General features: G+C 36.2%; 2 protein-coding genes and 2 pseudogenes across 2 annotated transcripts; 1 reads left to right on the top strand and 3 right to left on the bottom strand.

Moving 5' to 3' along the window:
• Positions 1-967: 967 nt before the first annotated feature.
• LOC141600140 (plasma membrane ATPase 4-like) lies at positions 968-16129 on the top strand. Its single transcript, XM_074420324.1, has 15 exons — positions 968-1197; positions 9878-9997; positions 10112-11110; positions 11644-11766; positions 11842-11946; positions 12050-12194; positions 12418-12582; positions 13142-13380; positions 13475-13507; positions 13596-13677; positions 14492-14652; positions 14754-14921; positions 15256-15438; positions 15555-15736; positions 15824-16129. Exons 1-15 carry the CDS (start codon positions 1138-1140, stop codon positions 15918-15920), a joined length of 2862 nt encoding a protein of 953 aa, XP_074276425.1. The 5' UTR covers positions 968-1137; the 3' UTR covers positions 15921-16129.
• On the bottom strand, positions 5171-8155 carry LOC141599596 (GCN5-related N-acetyltransferase 8-like; annotated as a pseudogene).
• LOC141598332 (uncharacterized) lies at positions 6074-6756 on the bottom strand (annotated as a pseudogene).
• Positions 16130-16740: 611 nt separating the features above from the next.
• LOC141600141 (peroxidase 16-like) lies at positions 16741-19006 on the bottom strand. The gene is made up of 4 exons (XM_074420325.1): positions 18527-19006; positions 18217-18414; positions 17902-18067; positions 16741-17227 (listed from the first exon to the last, which is right to left on the bottom strand). Exons 1-4 carry the CDS (start codon positions 18746-18748, stop codon positions 16821-16823), a joined length of 993 nt encoding a protein of 330 aa, XP_074276426.1. The 5' UTR covers positions 18749-19006; the 3' UTR covers positions 16741-16820.
• Positions 19007-20031: the final 1025 nt, after the last annotated feature.

The following is a 20031-nucleotide window of genomic DNA, read 5'->3' as shown; positions in this document are numbered from 1 at the left end:
AATCTTAGCGGTTTCACTTAAGATTTTTTTTTATATAAAAGGCAAAACCGCTAAGAATCTTAGCGGCTTACCTACTGTCATATTGTAGTGTACCCATGTAAAATTGTTGGAAATTTGTGAAAATTTGTGAAAATTTGTGGAAAACGCTAAGGACCTTAGCGGCTTTCCTAGATTTTTTTTTTTTTTTTTTTTTTTTTTTTTTTTTTTTTAAACAGATACAAATATTTGGACGATGACGTTTTGTAAAGCGCATTAAGGTTCTTAGCGGCTTTACCTAAAACACGAAAAAAAATACAAGTGATGACGTGGACACCATAAGTCCAAATACTATCAAACGAACACTACTTCCCTAATTATTTTGCTAAATAACACCAATAAACCAAAAAATTCCACAATAGGATTCCACCTTATCTCTATTTATTTCCTTTTAAAACACACACATTACGCATTGATACGTACTTCCTCCGTACGCTATGTCCCAATTTGAGTAACTTGTTTTTAATTCAATTATTATTATCGATTTATCACTAGCATTATTTGTTAAAATCTCGATACAGATCCTATAATTCCATGTGACCAATTCTTATATATACTCCTTAGCTAGTGTCCTTGAACATTTGCAAGATTTTACAGGTTTTATATTGTATAAGAGTTTCTAAACATAGAAATTAAACCTAATTTTGTAATGCTACGATTTTAAGTCCCAGTTATTCAGTAGCGTAGTCGAATTTGGTTACGTTCTTAACAGGGTTCGTTAGGATTATTATAACACAAATCAAACGAAATAGGTTATCATTTTTTATTCTAGTCATTTTCAATCACTAAAATTCTATGATTCTGCTGGTATAGTGTAACGGGTAAGCTTTTACTAGAGGTACACAGAGAATTGGAATCAAAGTGCAATTGAACTTCTATGCGAGCCTAAGTCCTGTACAGAAAGAGAGAGCGATGGAGAATAGTTTGCAACGCAGGTCCCACCTTCTGGTATATATACTGATACATACTCTTTTCCTCTCCTTCACATACATTAACCAAAAAAGTAGGTGTCATATATAGTATTCACATTTCTAATGATCTTCGACCATTTTTAGTGAAATTTAATTGAAGGGAATCGGGTTTGGGTCAGAGCGGAGAAAGATGGCCGGCCGTGGTAAGGCGTCCAGCCTTGAGGATATCAAAAATGAGAGTGTTGATCTGGTATGCATGCGCTCTATGTTTCTATTTCAATGTCTAATGCATTAATCAAAGTTAGATTTCAGAGTTAGGGCTGCTTAGATTAATAATCCAAACTAAAGTTGTAGCTCATGTTTTTTATTAGTGGGAGTTGGGACGACAGTCCATTATTAACTCAAGGTAGCGTCACATACATTCACTAACTAATGTTACAACGTAGTACTAATCTTCGCTCTTTATTGGATTATTTTCACTATGATATTTGACCACCCTAGCTAGAAAAAGCTAAGGTTGAAACAATTCTTTTGATAAATTAGAAAATTCACTGTTTAGAGATTTCCCTAATAACAATATGTTTATTGTTTAATATATACAAAGTTTTACAATTAGTTAGCGCGTTTTATAATTAATACGCGATCTCACCCAAATGTCTTTTAAATGTCATTTTATTTAGAAGAGAGTATGAAAAGTAGATAATACTCCGGCTCTCCACGCCTTCATTCAAATTTACAGTTGACAATATAGGATGTGAATTTGATCAGACTTAGAAATTATTGAGACCATGATACATGTACCTCTACCATTAGAATGGAAATTTAAATTCGCACCAAAAAAAAAAAAAAGAATGGGAATTTAAATCCCTCCAAATTCCTCCAAATCCCTAAGAACTATATAATATTTACATAATATATTACACAGCACTATCGATTAAAAACTATATAGTATAATTAACTTGTATATATTTATTTAATTACATTGAAATCCCTTCGTTTTCGGATTATATATATAGTACTAGTATTGGTGCCCGGCTACGCCCGGGCTACCTCTAATTACTATTAAAATTTATTTTCAATTAAATAAAACTACTTATCTTTAATATATTTTTCTATGTCATATCTTAAAATTAAGATGAAATAAATTATGAGACAAATTCACTACTACAGCTATTAATATTTTACTTAAATCGATTAGTTAGCTAATTGTTCATAATTTCATATATGTTTTCTTTTGTTGTTAGTATTGTTACTTACTTTTATTACATTCATTATTACTACGGTTACTTTCACTACTCCCGCCGTAATTATTGTTACTTTTATTACGTTCGTTATTACTACGGTTACTTTCACTACTCCCGCCGTAATTATTGTTACATTGACTATTCAAATGAGTGATTACTAACATATTATTATATCCAATGTTAGTACAATTATTTTCACTATTAACATAATTACTTTTACTATTTAACCATACAATTTTAAGAGGTTATATATTTATATAAATATATTACATATATGCATTAAATCAAATCAAAATAATTATAGAATATTATTTCTTTTGGAAATCTAACTTGATTTATTTACCTTTTAATAATTTCCAAAATATAACCTACTTATATTATATTTGTGTATGTTAAATAATTGTATAATTATATGATGATACTAATTAATAACATAAGTGGGACATGTTTATTTTAAGAAAAATCACCATATTTTTTTATTTTTTTTTTTGAGAAAAGATCATTATCATTAATAAAAAGTCATACGACATCTACAACATATGCCAAGCTCAATCGGATACAAATCGATTACAATCATAGGAAATAAAATCTTGTTCAAAGAATGAAATACTGCAACAGAGTCTCTATCATCGATTCGCCGCAAAAGGCTTTCATCCATAAGAGGGTCTCCGAATCTTCCTTGACGAGTATCCATTTCTTCTGGCGTGATTGATTGTAGCCATGAATCGGACAAAATATGTAAAACCATATAACGATCTATAACAACGCTGATCTTCTGCTGACTTATTAGAAAACTGCAAACGAATCCGAAAATGAAAGCTCTCAAACTGAGAGAAGGACACCACCGATAGACGGGGACAGAGCCCTCAGAAAGAGAGACGAAACAAAAACGAAAGCGGAAATTAAACAAAAACATAAAGGAAACAAAGCGGAACACAGGAAAAAAAACGGAAGCCACCGCCTCCCTACCAACCCACAACACCGCCAGATCCAAGCACCACCCTGCCACACCACCTCAACAAACTCGTCCGATAAGACCCGAACAGCCCACATACACCACGCAGACCGAGAGGAACGTGCGGACCGCACGATCCGTAATCGGGTGTGGGTAAGAAAGGGAGGAGGGTTAATCGGAAGAGAGGAGACGGTCGTCACGGAGAAAGGTCTTGAGAGACCCCATCCCCGGCGACATGGTAGGGGGTTGATGGGTGGCGGTGGGAGGAAGGAGGAGAACGGCGGCAGCGAAGGGGGAGGATTTAGGGTTTTGTTTTTTTAGAGAGAAGGAGGATTTAGAGAACGGCGGCAGCTAATGTGCCACCATATTTTGATATTCTCTAAATTTTTACTTCAACCAAAACTATATAATATTTACACTGAAATTCCTTGGTCGGGTTCGTCACACAGTGCTATCAATTAAAAACTATATAGTATAATTAAGTTATATAGATTTATTTAATTACATTGAAGTCCCTTGGTTTCTAGAATATATATATAGTAAGTATTGGTGCCCGGCTACGCCCGGGCTACCTCTATTTACCATTAAAATTTATTTTCAATTCAATAAAACTACTTTAAAGTTGCATAACTCATACATTTATCTTTAATATATTTTTCTATGTCATATCTTAAAATTACGATGAAATAAATTATGAGACAAATAAATTCACTACTCCTGTTATTAATATTTTACTTAAATCGATTAGTTAGCTAATTGTTCGTATGTGCTTTCTTTTGTTGTTAGTATTGTTACTTTTATTACATTCGTTATGTTATTACTACGGTTACTTTCACTACTCCCGCCGTAATTATTGTTACTTTCACTACTGCCACATGAATATTGATAATTTCACTACTCCCGTTGTTGCTTCTATTACTTTCACTACTCTCCTTGCTAATATAGTTACTTTGACTATTCAAATGAGTGATCACTAACATATTATTATATCCAATGTTAGTACAATTATTTTCACTACTAACATAATTATCTTTTTGAAGGCTACCCATCTGTAGTAGATGGGTTGATAAGTCTAACATAACTAATTTTACTATCTAGCCATATAATTTTAAGAGGTTATATATTTATATAAATATATTACATATATGCATTAAATCAAATCGAAATAATTATAGAATATTATATCTTTTGGAAATCTAGCTTGATTTATTTACATTTTAATAGTTTCTAAAATATGACCTACTTATATTATATTTGATGATACTAATTAATAACATAAGTGAGACATGTTTATTTTAAGAAAAATTACCATATTTTGATACTCTCTAAATTTATACTTTCACCAAAATTATATAATATTTACATTGAAGTTCCTTGGTCGGGTCCATCACATAGTACTGTCGATTTAAAACTATATAGTATAATTAAGTTGTATAGATTTATTTAATTACATTGAATTCTCTTGATTTCTGAAATATATATATAGTATTGATTGATTGATTGATTGATTGATTGATTACTTCCTTTGTTTCATTGAGTTGTTGGATTGTTCCCTTTGATTATTTACGTTTCTATTTTTTACAAGTTATGAGCTTATAAATGACCAAAGTACCCTTACTTTTAGAGGTAGGATATATATATATATATATATATATATATATAGAGAGAGAGAGAGAGAGAGAGAGGGAGAGAGAGAGAGAGAGAGTTAGGTTCTTGTGAGTTTTGTTTCTTATGGTGAGTTGTGAGTTTGTGCTTGGAAGGCCAAGATCTAATCTTACTTGTCATATAAAATCATTGTTTATTTACTTATTTTCTATTTTTCTAGTGCAACTCTTTTTTTTTTACTTTAATTTTTTTTATCTCATTTTTTTACTTCGTGTTATTATGTTTTTTTTTACAACTTTGATTTTTATTTCTCTTATGTTTTTCTCTAATTTTCTCATGATATTACCTTTTTTTCTTTTTTTTTGTACCAGATTTTTTTTACTTGAATTTTTTTTTACTTTTATTTTTTTTACCTCGTGTTATTATGCTGTTATTGTGCTTTTTTTTACTTTGATTTTTTTTCTCTTTTTTTTTTACCACATGTTATTGTGCTGTTATTGTTATTCCGCTATTATTGTGATGTTATTCTGCTGTTACTTTGATTTTTTTTACGACTTTGATTTTTTTTTCTCTTTTTTTTACCACGTGTTATTGTGCTGTTATTGTTATTCCGCTGTTATTGTGATGTTATTTTTCTGTTACTTTGATTTTTTTTACAACTTTGATTCTTTTTTTCTTTTTTTTTACCACGTGTTATTGTGCTATTATTCTACTGTTATTCTGCTGTTATTGTGATGTTATTACGGTGTCACTTTGATTTTTTTTACTACTTTGATTTTTTTACTCTTTTTTTACCGCATGTTATTGTGCTGTTATTTTGGTGTTATTGTGATGTTAATCCGGTGCCACTTTGATTTTTTTACGACTTTGATTTTTTTTCTTTTTTTTACCACGTGTTATTGTGCTGTTATTCTACTGTTATTCTGCTGTTATTGTGATGTTTTTCCGGTCACTTTGATTTTTTTTTACGACTTTGATTTTTGTTTCTTTTTTTTTTTACCGCATGTTATTGTGCTGTTATTCTACTGTTATTCTGCTGTTATTGTGATGTTTTTCCGGTCACTTTGATTTTTTTTACGACTTTGATTTTTTTTTTTTTTTTTTACCGCATGTTATTGTGCTGTTATTCTACTGTTATTCTGCTGTTATTGTGATGTTTTTCCGGTCACTTTGATTTTTTTTTCTTTTTTTTTTACCGCATGTTATTGTGTTGTTATTCTACTGTTATTATGCTGTTATTGTAATGTTATTCCGGTGTCACTTTGATTTTTTTTAACGCATGTTATTGTATAATTTAATATGGAGCAAGGTGCAAATGATATCTTAAATCCACCATTCTTGCAAAACATCAGCACCAATCATCTCATAAAACTTAATAGCATTAACATTCCAATCCAACACACACCACTCCTTTCCTTAAATCCAACTCGCTTACCGCTATTTTGGTTTATACACATTTGGGTTCCCAGTTGACCTAGGTGCATCTTGATTCACACCTCATTCACACCTAGGTGCATCTTGGTAACTACTTCCTCAAAACACCTTCCCTTACAAACCCGATCTTTTCCAAAACCTTTTGCGACCCTACATTCTCCACATCGACAAGAGCCTCAACCCGCTCCAACTCCGGACGCTCCTAAAAAATTGTCGATACCACCATCTTCACCGCCCACGTGGCGATCCCCTTACCCGGACCCCAACACATACCCCAACTCGCCTCTACACTTATCGTTTCCTTCATTTAATATAACAGAAATAGCACCAATTGCCCTTATTTAGACATATTACTTTGTAATATGGATGGTTTACGACATTTTTGTTTATGTACTCGATTGATTGCTCCTTTGCCGTGTACGAATCCCAGCTGCAAAATTGTGTCACTCGATCGTCAGATGCCCATACCATGAAATCGTCTACATCAGCGACAGGATCGAATGGTCGGAGTGAGAGCTTAGAGTAGAATTCTTGATCTTTGGTCGACATTTTTCGCTTGAGCAAAATCTAATTTATGATATTAATTTTTTGGGTGTTATAGAAAACTACAGTATTGTATTTTATATAATACTCCATCTTAACCGCCTGATGCGCAACCGCCTTCATCAGCATAAACCCAAGCCCCCTTCTCCTATAACACTCCCTAACAAACACATCCTCGATATAAAACCCGGGTTTCGCAAGAAAACTCGAGTAATTCGGAAAGAAAAGCAACAAACCCAGCAACAACAGCATGTCCGGACTCAGGACATCGGAAGGATCCCTCCTCCGGGTCGGACTCCACGGGCCGGGTTAGCTGAAAGGTTTTGTGAACCGGGAGGAAAAGCGAGAGGGTGGGAGTGTGGTGGAGGGGGAGTGGGGTGAAGGAAACTTCTAGAAGGAAGACTGAAATTGATTATCGAGATCGAAGCTCCGTTATCGAATCCGCTGCCATTCTTCAATTTCCTGATGGGGACGGAGCTCTTTTGCGATCTGCTCTTGGATCCGCCCGTCTATCTCAGCCATAGGCCCTCGTATCTCATTGATTACGGATACGGAGATTGGCATCGAGCAGGTCAGAGCAACAACGCAACACAACAATAGAATACTAATATTGCTACAATAGAACCTCAATTTATCAAAATCAAGAATCACAAGACTGAAATTCCTTCAATCAATTAAAGAGATATCATGCTACTATGACATTTTTGAGTGAAATTCTGGGGATTCATTTTTGACATTTACCGACTGATATCAACCATGTCGACGACGAGTTGTTGAAAGACATGGTTGATGATTGGAATTTAATTCTCTATGTGATTGAAGAAAGTTTTTTTTTTTAATTCTGTATTTGATTGATGATTGAAGAATCGTTTTTTTACCTAAATTTGGGTTTTTTTTGGTTTTGGAGGTGCAGGGAGAATGAAGATAGAATTATGGGGAAGAAAGACATATACTATGTCAGGCTTTTTTTTTTCTTTTTAGTTTCAATCTCAAGCGTTGGTTTCCCTTAAATCAATGGCTGAGATTTTCCAAACTCACAACTCACCGTAAGAACCAAACTCACGAGTTCCCGACTCTCTCTCTCTCTATATATATATATATATATATATATATATATATATATATATATATATATTGAAGAGCGGAGGATATAGTGGAAGGGTAAATATGACAATTGATAACATGATAACCCCACCTATTAGTGTAAAAAACAAATGTAAACAAATCCTCAATGGAACAAAGAAAGTATATGATTTTATTAATAAGTAAGAAAAATTTGATAAAAAGAACCTACAATAAAACTAAGTCCAAACCGTACACCCAAATTGGAATAAGATCAACCTTGGCATTCGTATTAGAATAAGATCAGCCTTGACAAACTTTATTTTAGAGGTTCCTTCTGACAACCCAATGCTAAGAACCTCCATTATTCCTATTGCTCATATGAAAATGTGATGACCAATGACTAAGACTAGGGGCGGTTGACTTGGAATCGGCTCGGAAACTTGAGCGAGCCCGAGCTCGGAATTTTCCGAACTTAAAAAATCAAAGCTCGGATTAGGTTCGAGCTCGGCTAAAGCATTAAGGCAATAGAGCGAAATGAAAAATTAGGATAAAGAAATAAATTTGAGGGAAGCTAGGAAAGATAGGTTAAAGATGGAAAAACATGGACAATAATAGGGCGCCACCGGGTGATACACAATCTCGGCGCCACCCTATTAAAATAATTAAATCATAACAAATTTTAAAATCTGTTTAGATTCTGGCTAATTGAACGGAAGGGCATGAAAGTAAAGTAGTTTATCTCCACCTTAATGTTAGCCATAGAATTTACATAGTTACGACATTCCACGACCTCTTGCTTGTTTCTTAACTTCCTCATACAAGGTTTATGCAATCGTATGATTGGTATCCATCTGACCATGGCGTTCGATCTCGATAACGGAATTAGCTATAATTAGGCAATTAGCTAATACAAGCAAACTAGACTTTAGCCATGAATTTCATTATTGGAGACGCTACTTTTTTCGCTTGCAGCCGTCATCGTTCAACCTTAATTAAATAAAATCACTAGAATATTTACATATTCTAATATTTGCATTGTTTCGCTCATATATAAGATAAAAAATGGTGTGTATTATTAACTTACGGAGGTGGCACATCGAAGCTAGATGGATATGGCGGTTGTTACGGGGCATAAGTTGAAGGAGCTGTTTAACATAAAGATGTAGTATTCCATTCCTGCCCTTTGGTAATTTATTTGACTAATCTTAAAAATAATTAAAATATCATTAAAATTTATAAAATTACCCTTAGTGGTATTCAAAATCGGCGCCACGGTGACGTCATTTCATTTTCCAAAAAACAAAGTCATGTTAGCATTCATTTCGTTAGTTGGCGTCATTTCATTTTCCAAAAAACAAAGTCATGTTAGCATTCATTTCGTTAGTTAATACTCCCTCCTATTCACCATTTTTTTCCCTATTTCCTTTTACGGATTATTCACGTTTTCTTCCCTATTTCCTTTTTTAGGTTGATTTGTGTGGTCCAAATTCAATAGCATGTGGGGTAGTGTGTTTTATGTGGTCCAAATTCAATTTCTTATTTCTTGTGCAAAAAAGGAAAGGGGAAGAAAATGGTGAATAGGAGGGAGTATGTAATGTTGACAAGTTTTGGCGGAAAAGTCAATTTGGTACTCCCTCCGTACCACACCAAAGGTAACACTTACTATAAACGGACGTACCACACCAAAGGTAACATTCCTTATTTGGCCCACAACATTACCAAATTATCCTTATAACCATTTGATATTTACACAAAATGCCATTACATACCCACCTACCAACCCACAATTAAACAACCAATTACATACCCCACCTATTTATTCCCTTACCCTTACTTTTTTCACTTTTTCTTAAATACTCTAATTTTCCCTACGTTACCAACTTTGGTGTGGTACGGAGGGAGTATCTTTTAATAAAAAAAAAAATTGGATATATGGTTTTGATGGCCCCTACTCCTTATCACGGTTTTCCGAAATGAAATGCAATATCTCTGGTTGAAAACGTAGTGTTGAGCAAATAAAAGGTCAGAAATTTTGATGAACACAAACATATGATTGTTGGCTCAAGTGTGTATGATATTTCCAGGAGAAAATCCCTATCGATGAAGTGTTTGAACAGTTACGATGCTCAACAAACGGACTTTCGAGCGATGAAGGGAAGAATCGTCTTGATCTTTTTGGGCCAAACAAGTTGGAAGAGAAAAAGGTGTTTGTTTGTTTTGCTACTAATCAACATTTTTAATAAGTCTCATTTGACATCCATTTATCCATCTCCATCTGCTTTAGTGTATAAGTCTCATTTGACATTTTCGTGTGACAGGAGAGCAAACTACTGAAATTTCTTGGGTTTATGTGGAATCCATTATCATGGGTCATGGAAGCTGCTGCATTAATGGCTATTGTTCTCGCTAATGGTGATCACAGGCCTCCTGACTGGCAGGATTTTGTTGGTATCATGGTTCTCTTGGTCATTAACTCTACTATTAGTTTCATTGAAGAGAATAATGCTGGCAATGCTGCTGCTGCCCTCATGGCTAACCTTGCTCCTAAGACTAAGGTTCTTAGGGATGGTCGATGGGGCGAGATGGAGGCCGCTATATTAGTCCCTGGAGACATTATCAGCATCAAGTTAGGTGACATTGTTCCTGCTGATGCTCGTCTCCTCGAGGGCGACCCTTTAAAGATTGATCAGTCTGCTCTTACTGGTGAATCACTCCCTGTCACTAAGAATCCCGGAGAAGAGGTCTTTTCAGGTTCAACTTGCAAACAAGGTGAACTTGAAGCTGTTGTAATCGCAACTGGTGTTCATACCTTCTTTGGTAAGGCTGCACACCTAGTTGACAGTACTAATCAGGTCGGACACTTTCAGAAGGTTCTCACAGCAATTGGTAACTTCTGTATTTGCTCTATTGCTATCGGAATGTTGATCGAGGTTATAGTCATGTATCCTATACAACGTCGAAAGTACAGGGATGGGATTGACAATTTACTGGTTCTATTGATTGGTGGAATCCCGATAGCCATGCCCACTGTCTTGTCTGTCACTATGGCTATTGGTTCGCACAGGTTGTCTCAACAGGGTGCTATTACTAAGAGAATGACAGCTATCGAGGAAATGGCAGGCATGGATGTGCTCTGTAGTGATAAGACCGGGACGTTGACGTTAAACAAACTTACTGTTGATACAACACTGATTGAAGTCTTTGCAAAGGGTGTGGAAAAAGATCATGTCATGCTTCTTGCTGCTAGGGCTTCAAGAACTGAAAATCAAGATGCCATTGATGCTGCCATTGTAGGAATGCTTGCAGATCCTAAGGAGGCAAGTATCATTGTTTATATTTATGAATTATTTGAGCTTAAGCTCATCACAAATTGGACGTACCAATTTATCCCTTATTCAATACACACTGACTTAGACCTTGCAAATGGATGGTCAGGCACGACTCACGAGATGAGTCAGTCGGGTCATTTTCGGCATCTTTTGCACTTTAGTCAGGACAGATGGGGCTTAATCATTCACATTTCACAGTTTAGGGGCAGTATAGAAGGTCAATTGTAAGTAATCTTGCGCTCTGAGTTGGTTCAATGCTAACTTGCTAAGAGGGACTGACCCATAGTGAAAATTATGTGATTTTGCGGAGAATAGCATTGATCAGCTGGTATTTCACATATAAGTACACAAACCGTTTACTGACCCATTCGCTTTAGTACACGACTTCGAAGTTCAAACACACCACTCTCTTCTCGTCGTGCTTGGGTAATAATCACTGTCATGTACTTTACGTAGTCATTAAGATATTAGATGTATCCTTGACACTATTGTTCATTGCGTATGTTTGTCATATCATTCAGGCACGAGCTGGAATAACAGAGGTCCATTTCTTTCCGTTCAACCCAGTTGATAAGAGAACTGCTTTGACATACTATGATACTAACGGAAATTGGCATCGAGCAAGTAAAGGTGCCCCTGAGCAGGTAATGTGATTTATGCTGCAGACAAAGGATCAAGTTCTAATGTCATATTATACGGTTACTAATATCTGCCTCCAGATCCTTACTCTCTGTGGCTGCAAGGAGGATGTCAAGCGAAAGGCTCATGCAGTAATCGACAACTTTGCAGAACGCGGGCTTAGATCTTTAGGAGTTGCAAGACAGGTTTTTCACATTCTCACCTTAAATAGGCTTTCGGTGTGCAAAGTACTCCAAGCCATTGTAATTTTGTGTGTAACTCTATCTTTGGTTGCTATCGTTTCCACAGGAAATACCTGAGAAATCAAAAGAAAGTCCAGGAGGTCCTTGGCAATTTGTAGGGTTATTGCCCTTATTTGATCCTCCCAGGCATGACAGTGCTGAAACAATTCGACAAGCCCTGCACCTTGGCGTGAATGTGAAGATGATAACAGGTACTTTATTTAGTGTAAATTTCCTTTTACAATTTGATAATATTTTCTGAATCTAGAGTTATAACATATCGGGCATTCAGGGCTGGTAGTCATTGCGGATTTCTGTCAGTGGTTAAGGGTTGAGCTCTATTTCGAGTTGTTATTTTCAGACTCAGATCGGGTATCAAACTTAACTTTTATCCTGATGTGGCTTGTCATTGCTTCTTCACCCTGGAATTTTCAGGTGATCAGCTTGCCATCGCCAAGGAAACTGGAAGGCGGCTAGGGATGGGAACTAATATGTATCCGTCATCTTCATTGCTTGGACAAGATAAGGACTCGAATGTTGCAGGTCTTCCTGTCGATGAACTAATTGAAAAGGCTGACGGATTTGCCGGAGTCTTCCCTGGTAAATACTAACTTTGCAATCTTGTCTTTTGCTTAAATTTTGTTAGAAACATCACTTTCACATATTCCGCAATTATGGAGACCAATTCTTGCATGAAATGAAAAGTGGTGTTCCAAAACCATAGAAATAACCTCTTAGTCGTATACCTTCAAGGTTTAGAATGGTTACTCTAGAAGAGCCTAAAATTACAATGAGAGGGTCTCATTAAAGAATACTTAGTGAGATGAGCTCTTCATTCCTTAAGAAACTTGGATGTTTCTCTTCTTCTAGCTTCACAATGCATCTAAACTTATGTTACTTCAACTGTTCATATTTTTCGCATACTCGTATTTCACACTGGACACTCGGACATAATTATGACACTCAACACTTCATTTAGAGTCTAAAATTAGTCATTTTTCCACAGTTTGACACTTGTTCACACATCTCTATCGACCTGTATGGGCGGTATCATTTTTCCAAAGTTTGACACTTGTTCACACATCTCTATCGACTTGAGCATTGTTTTGGGTGAGTAGAATGGTTAACAGTTGTAATTGTGCTTTAACTTTCATCACAGAACACAAGTATGAAATTGTGAAGAGGTTGCAAGAAAGGAAACACATCTGTGGGATGACCGGTGATGGTGTGAACGATGCTCCAGCCCTTAAAAAGGCCGATATTGGAATTGCAGTGGCTGACGCTACTGATGCTGCAAGAAGCGCATCTGATATTGTCCTTACTGAACCTGGTTTGAGCGTCATTGTTAGTGCTGTTCTGACCAGCAGAGCTATCTTCCAAAGGATGAAAAATTATACAGTTTGTACCTCCTATATTCTCTCCACATTTATTTCAATGTTATTTTTTTGTTTCTATGCTTCCAACATTTTTTTTTTTTTTTTTTTTTTTGCAGATTTATGCAGTTTCGATCACCATCCGTATTGTGGTATGTTTATTTTACTCAAGTACAAAAACTGGTATGATGCATGATACTTATTGAACAACATATTCTCATATTTCTTTCTATGCTGCAGTTTGGTTTCATGTTCATTGCTTTGATTTGGAGGTTCGACTTTGCTCCGTTCATGGTTCTAATCATTGCTATCCTAAATGATGGTAAGAATGTTGGACTTGTTATGCCAACTATTTAGCTACGGTTGTCTTTCTCTCAACTATACTATTCTAACTTGGCAGCAAGTGCTAGATGGTGGTATGGTCAGAGTGTCGGTCACGTTTATATAAAAACATATAGGGTGTGTTTGGATTGAGGTATTTGGAGGGAAAAGAAAGAGAGGGAGAGTAGGGGATTTAAAATCCCTTGTTTGGATAGCTAATGAGGGTGGAGGGAAATGGAGGGGGAGAGATTTGGAGGGATCCAATTTCCCTCCTACAAGCCTAATCAAAATCTCTCCACAATAGGCAAGATTTGTAAGGAAATTGTATCCAAATAACCACATTCCATTCCCCCTCCACTTCCCTTCTCTCCCTTTACCTTCCCTCCTTCCCCCTCCCCTCCCTTTCCCTCCATTTTTGCTATCCAAACATACCCATAGGGTGTGTTTGGATAGCAAAAGTGGAGGGAAAGAGAGGGGAGGGGGAAGGAGGGAAGAGAAAGTGAGAGAAGGGAAGGGGAGGGGGAATGGGGAGTGAGTGTTTGGATACAATTTCCCTCCAAATCTTGCCTATTGTGGAGAGATTTTGATTAGGCTTGGAGGAGGAAAATTGAATCCCTCCAAATCACTCCCCCTCCATTTCCCTCCACCCTCATTTGCTATCCAAACAAGGGATTTTAAATCCCCTACTCTCCCTCCCTTTCTTTTCCCTCCAAATCTTTCAATCCAAACACACCCATAATGTTTTGGGCTAAAACAAAATGTTGAGGCAGCCTATTTATAAGCTATTAATTTTTGGTGGGTGATGCTGAAACCAGGTACAATCATGACGATCTCAAAGGACAGAGTGAAACCATCACCAATGCCAGACAGTTGGAAGTTAAAAGAGATTTTCGCCACCGGTATAGTTCTGGGAGGATACATGGCACTGATGACAGTAATCTTTTTCTGGCTCATGTCAGACACACAATTCTTCCAGGTTAATACTTTGTTCCATCAGTCACTCTATTTCCCGTCTGTGATCCCTTCCCTTCTCCAATAATGCTGACAATATTTGCCCTCCCGAAACATGGATTGCAGGATAAGTTTCATGTGACGACTCCAAGTCATGGTCAGAAAATGGCAGCCTTGTACCTTCAAGTCAGTGTTATTAGCCAGGCTCTCATTTTCGTTACGAGATCTCGTAGCTGGTCCTTCGCTGAGCGCCCTGGCCTCTTGTTGCTTGGTGCTTTCTTGGCCGCTCAGCTGGTTAGTTTCTCGTACCAACTCGTGTTTACATACACCATTTTCCAATTCCTTTTCGGATCATAATTATGGTCTCCTTCCAGACATGGTAAGGGATACTCAGATTACAAAAACTAGATTAGGAGACGTGTGTTTGAAGCATGCATGCATGGATTTTGATTTTAGACAATTTTAACACCTAAGGTCTCAAATATTTCTGTCTCCTTATATCCTCATTCTAGATCATACAAATACAACACTTGTATATTTACTAGTTATGTCTCCATATCCGATACCTTTGCCCGAGTTAAGTAACACGTAAAATCTAGTCTAACAGAAATGCTGAAATCCGTAACAGGTGGCTACTCTTATAGCTGTGTATGCCAACTGGGCATTTGCACGAATCGAAGGAATGGGATGGGGATGGGCTGTAGCTGTATGGGTTTACACTCTGGTCACCTACATTCCACTTGACATCCTCAAATTTGGTATCCGTTATGCTCTAAGCGGAAGGGCCTGGAATAATCTCCTGGAAAACAAGGTACTGTCATCTTCTAATGCCTATAAGTGATTCAAAATTGACATAAGCTTTGTTTTTTTTTGGTATGAGAGATTTCATTATAGATGAAAGGTTTTTCCTGTTTCTTTGTTTCTTAGACTGCATTTACGACAAAGAAGGATTACGGAAGAGAAGAGAGGGAGGCACAATGGGCAACTGCTCAAAGGACCTTACATGGGCTTCAACCTCCTGAAACCACTTCTATTGTTAATGAGAAGAGTAGTTATAGAGAACTCTCAGAGATTGCTGAGCAAGCCAAGAGGAGGGCTGAAGTTGCAAGGTAAACTTCTGCTGTAACTAATTTTTGCGTATCTTATATTTTTGCATCCTTAGATAAAATCACTTCTGTACTGGCTACAAATTGCAGGCTGAGGGAGCTCCACACATTGAAAGGCCACGTTGAGTCGGTCGTGAAACTGAAAGGATTAGACATTGACACCATTCAACAACATTACACTGTGTAGACACCAAAACTAAGAGATTTGGAGCGCCTAACAGGTTTTAGGCTTTACTCTTCAAACCTGTCCTAACATGTAACAATTACGGAGTACTTAATATATGCCAAGTCCCTTGATAGTAACTTGCAAAATAAGCAATTTTTGTAACTTTGATGACGATGAAAACTAGCTATGGAGTATTTTAGCTACCATGTTTTATATTTTTCCGTTTTGTTTCTGAGATTTGGTAAATGTTGATTATGAGGCAATTTGTTTAGCCTTTTGTTTTAGATGATGCACTTCTGTTTCTTTTATTCAAGCTGTGATAATAAACACTTCAGATATAGCTTATGGCTAAAGCCTAGAGGTCACAAAGACTTCCCCGTATGTCAAACTCGAACATCAGACCATGGTTCAGTACACGTAATTATATTGTGAAATTCAGACCATCCTTGCCCCAGACCTGTCAAAGGGTTTGGCTCAGGTTAGTTGCCATTTTCATGTGCAAAACACATCGGGGCTGCGTGAAACATTTTAGCTTCGGATTTATTTCGAGAGTAATGTTACCAGGACATTTCATATACACCGACCACTTGGGGTAGGGCTATTTTGATTTAGTAGTTACTGGTCAGGTCAAGCATGTTTGATTGGGTCCTTCAAGTCATGTTTACTAAGATTTTTGGTTAAAATAAATGTTAGTTGTGATTCCAAAAATCGTCAAAGACGAGTCAATCAGGGTTCCGATTACATTTAGTTGTTCTTTTCAAGTCTAAATAGGTTGTTGGATTAGGCTACTCAAATAAGTTATGGTTTGCTAGGTCTGTTTAATCCTACCGTTAACACACAGTTTTGAGCAAATACCTTGCTTTAAAGATTGATTACTCGAAACAGGGGCCTAACAAATTAATTACTCGAAAAAATTGACATCTAATTGGGGAACCTACAATCACGTCTAATTTCACCATGGTTCCCCGTCTTAACCCCAAGTCGGCCAAGCTTGGTAATGGCAGCAACAAACAGTCGTTCAAACAAAGTATTATTGGACGCAAAGGCGTTGACAACCCTTTTGGACTTTTTTGTAGCCAGCAAGGCTTGATCGGAGGAAAGCAATCCCTTGCCTTGTTGAAGGTTTTTATAGAAAGCGTTGTCGAAAGCTAGGGGAGTTGTTGGGTCTAGGGCAACAGCTACTCTAGGATCCACATGTCTTGGGCACTTAAGCTGAAGTTCCTTAGCATATCCTTGGTGAAGTGTTGGGTCAATGCTACTTTGACTATTGTAGTTGTAGATTCTCTTGGAGAATTGCCTGCAATGAGAGAATCCAATTGTATGTGCTCCTATACAAATTAGATAGTATAAGCATTAGCAAAACAGTGTAAAATCGTCTCTTTCTGCGGTCGTTATGGCTTGCCGGTCAACAATCAAGAATGATGCATCCTTTTTTGTAACATGTGAGTATAGGAGTCCAAATATAATCAATTCTGTTTGAGATTCCCTAGTGTCACAGGCATGTTCTGATTCATGTACAAAAAGACAAGGCATGCTTGCTACTTTACTTTGTATTCTACATTTGTACCTAACTACCTACCACATTCCACATGTATCATCATCAAGTCTGTGATGGAGTATTAAATTATGGAGCCTGTTACTTATTCACAAGATTGATTAATGCGTGTTACCTGAATTTCAATATTTATGAAAACTTTCAATTACGGAGTATCTTCTTGAGCCTAATAATCCCTTACATGAATTGCCCGTATTTTGTGTTGGAAGTATATCTGATTTTTATAGTTAAGTTTCGAAATGTCATATACCACTAATATGGACCCTCCTAATTAGTTATAGTTAATCTGGTGCAAGATCTTGCAGGAATTAGGAGCATTTTATTATATGCGACTTTTACCTACAATATAATGGTCTAACAATGAAATTGTGTGCCGAATTAGTTATGTGACACGCCGATGATATGTTTTAAACAATGAAATAATAATATTGCAGAAATTTAAAAAACCTGATAAAGCGATTAAGTCGACTTGAGAAAGGCCATGAGTAGCGAACAAAGCTTTGAGTTGGTTATAGTTGAAGTGAGCATGAGGTAAGTGACCCTTAACACTAGCTTTTCTAGAGATCCTACCATCTCTTCTCCCTAATTCCACTTTATAATTTGGTCCTCCACTCTGCACCCAACAATATTATTTATTTACGATCTATTCAATTGAACAATCACAATTTCTTATTTAAGACGGGTACTATCTTTTGAATAATACTCTATGCTAGAATGAAGTACACTTAAAATTACTGGGGAGTAGTGTATAAATAACATTACCAGAAGAATCACATCCCTGGTGGCTAAGGCCAAAATATCAGCACAAGAAACCTTGTTTTTACATCGAGAAACACTATCAACCGCTGCTTTTGCTCTGATCACTGTGTCAAATCCGTCTCCAGCGAGAGAAAGGTCATCCGGTGCATCCTTCTCAGCATTTCCATTTGGAGATGCTATCATTACAGAAGCATCACATCCCTGAAACAAAGTAGTTATACATATTACATACACCCACATGCATGATTTCGCAACTAAATTGATAATTAATTAAACAAAAAAAAAAAAAAAAAAAAAAGAAAAGAAAACTAACATGCACAAAGCAGTCATGGAAGAAGAGTCGTAGAGTGGCTGGGGCAGTGACGGAAGTCTGTTTGAGCTTCTTCTTGACAGCATGATGTACAATTGACTCAATATTTGGACATGATTTGCGGTAGTAATCATGTTTTAATTGTGGAAAACAATGATTTGGAGGGATTATTAGGAGGAATAATGATATGATTAAAAGATACAAGATGCTAAAAGTAGTCTCCATTTTTTGCTTGCTTTTTGTATAACATGCAAAAAGAGGAGATGAATATGATGATGGAGTATGTGTATGTATAAATACAATACTACGTAGTACAAAATATGGTTGAAATTAAAGCATCAACTGCAACAAGTAAATCCCAAAGTTAGTCTGCAATAATTATTGTATGTTATAAAATATGATTCTTTCTCTGGGTTGTAAAGAAGAGCACTCAACAGTAACATCCAAGGTGATGACCATTTCTTAACAAATAAAGATGCAGACAAAATAACAGTGGGATGCTAAACATAAATGGTATAACCTCCAAATTCTCATTTATAATCCAAACTAGACTCTAGACTAGTAATATAGTGCAAGTAAGGGTCGAACCCAAGGGAAGGAAGTTAAGCTAAAGACTCGATTTTTAAACTAAATGTCACTACTAATTAAGATGCTAATAACAACCAAAGGATTAACACGACAACTTGATCACAAACTATGGTTATGAACAATGGAAAACAAGGATGAACATATAAAGGAGCTTGTCATGTGACGGAAAGAAAGGAAACAACTAAAGTTCAAAGCTTTACTAGTGAAAACAATTCACTAAACACTTGTTGTGCAAGTTCTGACAATAATTAGAGAAAGACTTGGTGTAACTCAACCTTGTACCAAAACTCAACTAGTAATCCCCTCTTCCTCTTCCTTTTCTAATAATCCAACATAGTAACTCACAAGATGATGACTATACACATGATCCCATGTAAGAAGCCCTTCTAGAAAGGAAATATGCATAAGACCTACACATACCAAGCAATCTGGAGCAATAAGAACAATTCCAAGTGAGCTATTGATAGAATATGTTCCAAGTTAGATGAAACCACCATAACAAGAACATATAAGCATAACCCTTCCCTAAAGATACAAACTTTAATCAAAGTATGCAACAAAAGAGAGTGCTTCTACTAATTCGAAGCAATATTAGACTAACAAGCTTAGAATATGCAATAGTTCAACATCTATTTGTGAGAATAGCCAATTCTAACACACATCCATTCAACATGAACGACAATAAGAACAAAGGAAATGCTTAAATTAAACAAAGGATTATAGGTTCATACAAAGAGAAAGAATTACACCAAGTAGAGAAGGATTTAGCTTTCCATAATCTTGTTATTACAACCCACAAATTGAGGAATGATTAGCATAAATTAAGAAAGATTAAGTCTTTAATTATTACAAGATTAAAGGCAAAAGTATAAGATAAATTGTTCTTCAAAATATTGGGGTATTTATAGTGCTGCACACGA

The sequence above is a fragment of the Silene latifolia genome, chromosome 9 (genome assembly GCF_048544455.1).
Source record: "Silene latifolia isolate original U9 population chromosome 9, ASM4854445v1, whole genome shotgun sequence".
NCBI lineage: Eukaryota > Viridiplantae > Streptophyta > Magnoliopsida > Caryophyllales > Caryophyllaceae > Silene > Silene latifolia.
This window is presented reverse-complemented; position numbering and strand designations above follow the sequence as displayed.

Excerpts from the sequence above, each read along its gene's own strand:
- LOC141600140 (XM_074420324.1), top strand. The coding sequence starts at position 1,138 with ATGGCCGGCCGTGGTAAGGCGTCCAGCCTTGAGGATATCAAAAATGAG. Across the intron at positions 11,111-11,643 it reads TGCTTGCAGATCCTAAGGAG|GCACGAGCTGGAATAACAGA; the intron begins GCAAGTATCATT and ends CATATCATTCAG. Across the intron at positions 14,653-14,753 it reads CAGACACACAATTCTTCCAG|GATAAGTTTCATGTGACGAC; the intron begins GTTAATACTTTG and ends CATGGATTGCAG.
- LOC141600141 (XM_074420325.1), bottom strand. The coding sequence starts at position 18,748 with ATGGAGACTACTTTTAGCATCTTGTATCTTTTAATCATATCATTATTC. Across the intron at positions 18,415-18,526 it reads TCCATGACTGCTTTGTGCAT|GGATGTGATGCTTCTGTAAT; the intron begins GTTAGTTTTCTT and ends ACTTTGTTTCAG. Across the intron at positions 18,068-18,216 it reads CCAGGGATGTGATTCTTCTG|AGTGGAGGACCAAATTATAA; the intron begins GTAATGTTATTT and ends TGTTGGGTGCAG.